Here is a 6,000-nt window from a genome sequence, read left to right on the forward strand (position 1 = left end):
TGATCAGAAAAAAGCAGCTTGACAAACAGCTAAAATTGTCTCAGATAATGTTAATAGACGAAGCTTACATGTAGGTATTTTCAGACGCTACAATTGTATCTATAGCAATTGTGTTCTCTACTTACAATTCACTTTCTGCATTATCACTGCTTGTCTACCTAGTCGACTTATGCTTCGTAACATCTCTGACTCTCACTCCTGATTCAGCTCGTCTTCACTGTGGGACTCGCTCATTTATTTGGACCAGAAATTAATGTTCTCAGAGATGCATCGGAAAACACTTATTTATTTTTTATACAATTTAAGTATTAAAAATATTTGGTTGTAATTGGAAGCGAACCAACACCTCCGGTACAGTCAAGAAATAAAAGAAAAATAATACCATATTCACTCGCCCACAAGGACGCAAACATAAGCTGACTGACATTTTAACCTTTATTGAATACATTGTAAGCATCACGTGGTAGAGTAGCTTCAGCCGTCACTTACTCAGTTTTAACACTCCTAATATTTTGCCACTCTTCGTTTCTTAATAAAAAAAAAATCCGTAAAAATATATTTGACAGACCATGAAATAGTCGCTTTAAGGAAATTTATTAAAAAGTCATTTTGACTGAATCATAAACTGCAGTTGATTTATTCATGTTTTGCAATGCGCTGATAAATTAGGTAATTGCTCACCATGTAATATTTTGCCTGTGCTTTATGTAATAGATACAGTACGAGTTTTCCTTCAAAAGTGTCCTCTTAGATTTATAAATAGTACCAAAGTTTTATTCCAATTGCTTAAAAACATTTTCCCTACTGAAATGAGTTTTTATGGCAAACCTATACTTGCATTTGTTCGTCCCAAACTTGTTTAAATAATAGACGATTATGAATTTCAAAACATTATTTAAAATTTACGCACATACACCAAACCACCATTATGGTGACTATGTCGAGTTTAAAGCATGCGGGCACGATAAGAAATACTTTCAACACAAGCTCATGGAGTAACATATGCGCTAATATACAAGAAAAGATTGGTTTATCCAGATACTCCGGCTTTGTCGTCCGTAACACACATAACATTTCTGACAAATGCACAAACAAAAACCAAATATTTGTCAAAATTCAAAATTTTGGCGATCGACAGAAAATAAGCGGGCGTACTTCATTTGCAATAGGCCCATACAAAAACGCAAACGGCAAATAAGAAATACATGTACTCAAATTATGACGATCAAAAAGAGCGGGCAACCAAGTACGGCCGCTCTTTATTCTTCTGTAGATCGCCAAATTTGAACCCTAAAATATACTGAATTAACGTAAGAACGTAAACGCTATAAATATGTTTTTTTAAAAAGTAAGTTTTTCTAATGTACGTGAAGTTAGCGGCCTAGCGGCCTAGCGGCGTGAAGTTAGCGGCCTAGCGGCCTAGCGGCGTGAAGTTAGCGGCCTGGCGGCCTAGCGGCCTAGCGTTGTGAAGTTGGCGGCCTAGCGGCTTAGCGGCCTAATTATTTTTTCTATTTCCAAGCAATTGTTAATGCGTTTTTTTTAAACCCTGATAAATCAAAGTTTTTTATTCATATAGTTACATAGCGGTCTTGAATTGTTATCTATTCAGAATATTTTTCTTTACCTTTTATTCTAAAACAATTTTAAATTAACTTTTTTATGCACAAATTATCACTCTGAAGCGTTTTCTTTAAAAAAAAATTCAAAAAAGTCGATCGAGCACTTCAGCGACCTAGCGGCCTGAAATTAGCGGCCTGGCGGCCTAGCGGCCTAAATTGGATCCTATTTCAACGCATGTATACATGCATTTTCTTCTAAAACAATTATATATTTACTGTTTTTTATGCACAAATTATCACTCTGAACCGTTTTTCAACTTTTTTTTCAAAAGTCGATCAAGCACTTCAGCGGCCTATATTTTTTTCGCCAAGGCACACTATTAACCGGCATTAAACGTAAGCTTGGCTTAGTTTTAGTGGAAACTATTGTATATTCTTACAAAATTTCAATGGATCCTGGACCAAGAAGCTTTACTTGTCAGCGCTCTTATTAACTGGATACTTTGACACAGACGTAACACAGAATAAGTGAAACACTTATTAAAATTCCCAAACCTGAAGATGCAGATATTGTCAAACTTTATCATTGTGTTATTAATTAACACAACAACAGTATGCTTTATTATTTCGATAAAATATAAAATAAACACCTTGGGCAATGCCCGTTTTTATCAATAGAAATGAATGAATAAACATATATTTAACTGAAAACAAAAGGTTCTGGTGGGTTTATACCTTTAAGGCATAGGTTAAGGAATGTTTGGCATGATAATCCCCTGCTGTGCATCTCCTGCTAATTGCTATGGTGTCACAGTAGGTGCCACTTTCCTGTGTATTAGTTTATTGGCTCTGGGCAATTTAGGGTCCATTTTTATAGTAAAACCTCCCAAACTACAAAGCAGGATACTCAGATCGGAGATGTGGGATCAAGGCAAGTAAATTAAGATCAATACACACAGGTTGTGTACTGTACACATATTATTTTGTGTGTGTTTGTTTGTTTTTTGTGTGTTTTGGGGGTGGGGGTGGGGGCACTTTTAGAAGGCTTAAACTTGGCCTTTAATCCACCAAACATTGTTTTTGCTTCGAATCTGACTTTCTGAATTGGAATATATCGAGGAGATATACAAGTAACATGTCGACATCACTGATCAATTTCGACACCACTGATGAATGCCGACTCGAAACCACTGATGAATGTCGACACCACCGATGAATGTCGACATAACTGTTGAATGTCGACATCACTGATTAATGTCGACACCACTGATCAATGTCGACACCACTGATCAATGTCGACACAACTGATGAATGTCGCCATCACTGATGAATGTCGAACACCACTGATCAATGTCGACATCACTGATCAATGTCGACACCACTGATCAATGTCGACACAACTGATGAATGTCGCCATCACTGATGAATGTCGAAACCACTGATCAATGTCGACATCACTGAAGAATGTCGACACCCCTGATGAATGTCGACACCACTGATTAATGTCGACTCGACACTACTGATGAATGTCGACTCCACTGATGAATGTTGACTCCTCTGATGAATGTCGACACCACTGATGAATGTCAACACAACTGACCAATGTCGACCCGACACCACTGATGAATGTGGACACCACTGATGAATGTCGACACAACTGATCAATGTCGACACCACTGATTAATGTCGACTCGACACTACTGATCAATGTCGACTCCACTGATGAATGTCAACACAACTGATCAATTTCGACCCGACACCACTGATGAATGTCGACAACACTGATCAATGTCGACAAAACTGATCAATGTCACCATCACTTATGAATGTCAACACCACTGATGAATGTCGACACAACTGATGAATGTCGTCATCACTGATGAATGTCGACACCACTGATGAATGTCGACAACACTGATCAATGTCGACAAAACTGATCAATGTCACCATCACTTATGAATGTCAACACCACTGATGAATGTCGACACAACTGATGAATCTCGACACCACTGATGAATGTCGACACCACTGATGAATGTCGACATCACTGTTCAATGTCAACATCACTGATGAATGTCGACACCACTGATTAATGTCGACTCGACACAACTGGTGAATGTCGACTCCACTGATGAATTTTGACTCATCTGATGACTGTCGACACCACTGATGAATGTCAACACAACTGACCAATGTCGACCCGACACCTTTGATGAATGTGGACACCACTGATGAATGTCGACTCCACTGATGAATGTCGACTCCACTGATGGATGTCGACACCACTAATGAATGTCGACACCACTAATGAATATCGATTCCACCGATCGATGTCAACTCGACACCACTGATGAATGTCGACACCACTGATCGATGTCAAATCGACACCCCTGATCAATGTCGACACCACTGATCAATGTCGACACCACTGATCAATGTCGACACCACTTATCAATGTCAACTCGACACCACTGATGAATGTCGACTCCACTGATCAATGTCGACACCACTGATCAATGTCGACACCACTTATCAATGTCAACTCGACACCACTGATGAATGTCGACTCCACTGATGAATGTCGACTTCACTGATGGATGTCGACACCACTAATGAATGTCGACACCACCGATCGATGTCAACTCGACACCACTGATGAATGTCGACTCCACTGATGGATGTCGACACCACTAATGAATGTCGACAACACCGATCGATGTCAACTCGACACCACTGATGAATGTCGACACCACTGATCGATGTCAACTCGACATCACCGATGAATGTTGACACCACTGATGCATGTCGACACCACATATCAATGTCAACTCGACACCACTGATGAATTTCGACACCACTGATGAATGTCGACTCGACATCACTGATGAATGTCGACTCGACACCACTGATGAAAGTCGACTCGACACCACTTATGAATGTCGACACCACTGAAGAATGTCGACACCACTGATGAATCTCGACACCACTGATGAATGTCGACACCACTGATGAATGTCGACATCACTGATGAATGTCGACTCCACTGATGAATGTCGACATCACTGATGAATGTCGACACCACTGGTGAATGTCGACATCACTGATTAATGTCGACTCCACTGATGAATGTCGACATCGCTGATGAATGTCGACACCACTGGTGAATGTCGACATCACTGATCAATGTCGACATTACTGATGAATGTCGACATCACTGATGAATGTCAACTCCACTGATGAATGTCGATATCACTAATCAATGTCGACACCACTGGTGAATGTCGACATCACTGATTAATGTCGACATCACTGATTAATGTCGACCTGACACCACTGATCAATGTCGACACCGCTGATGAATGTCGACACAACTAATGAATTTCGACACCACTGATGAATGTCGACACAATGGATCAATGTCGACCCGATACCACTGATGAATGTCGACAACACTGATGAATGTCGACTCCACTGATAAATGTCGACACCGCTGATCAATGTCAACTCGATACGACTGATGAATGTCGACTCCACTGATGAATGTCGAAACAACTGATCAATGTCGACCCGACACCACTGATGAATGTCGACACCACTAATCAATGTCGACCCGACACCACTGATGAATGTCGACACCACTGATGACGACACCACTGATAAAAGTCGACACCACTGATCAATGTCGACACCACCGATCGATGTTGAATCCAATGTTTTATCGCTGCGTCAACTTTTGCGAAACCATATGCAGCAATATGTGCCATTGTTACCAGAAGACAGTGATAAACTAACTATACAAATATACGATAAGCGTCTGTTACTATCAAAATGTAAGCTTCAATGTTTTGATTCTGTATATATGCTTTTTATCGTACATAATGTTCGTTTTAATATACTTTGTATTGTACATACATGTATTTGTAAATATGTTTTTCTTTTCATCTACGGAGGAAAAAAAGAATAGACTAACTTAAGTAAATCAGTGAAAATCACATTCGCCGTGGCCGGGAATCGAATCCTAGACGCCTTCCGGTTAAGGCTACACTCCTAAAGATTGTCAGTTTCGACACTTGTTCGAAAAATTGTCTCGGAATCGGCTTCAATTTAGTCATATTAGATAAATCACGATATAAATTATTTCAATTGTATGGTAAACTACCGAACATTTTCTTTTTCTGAAAGTGTAAGTAACGCTTTTAGCCATAAAACATCAATTTTCGAACGTAAATATGATAAACTGCGACCTGATCTTTTGTCTACAGTCTTATATCACTGGTTTCCAGACATGTTCGCAAAGGTCGACTCATTCAAAGACAAAAAAAATAAAAAAATAAAGTTGTCAAAATGATCAATTTGTCAGAATGCAGCTTTTATGTGAGTGCGCTAACCACTGCGCTAACAATAGTGCTTACCGTGTTGATTAAAAACAATGAAATTCGGC

The 6,000-nt window shown here is 39.5% G+C and overlaps 1 protein-coding gene across 1 annotated transcript in view; it reads right to left on the bottom strand.

The window, feature by feature from the left end:
* Positions 1-183, bottom strand: part of LOC128223360 (uncharacterized) — a 60,559-nt gene extending 60,376 nt beyond the window's left edge. The window contains exon 1 of the mRNA XM_052932639.1: positions 126-183. Coding sequence (XP_052788599.1) covers positions 126-183 — 58 coding nt within the window. The remainder of the gene's footprint in view (positions 1-125) is intronic.
* Positions 184-6,000: the final 5,817 nt, after the last annotated feature.

This window comes from Mya arenaria, chromosome 17 (genome assembly GCF_026914265.1).
Source record: "Mya arenaria isolate MELC-2E11 chromosome 17, ASM2691426v1".
In the NCBI taxonomy this organism is placed as follows: Eukaryota; Metazoa; Mollusca; class Bivalvia; order Myida; family Myidae; genus Mya; species Mya arenaria.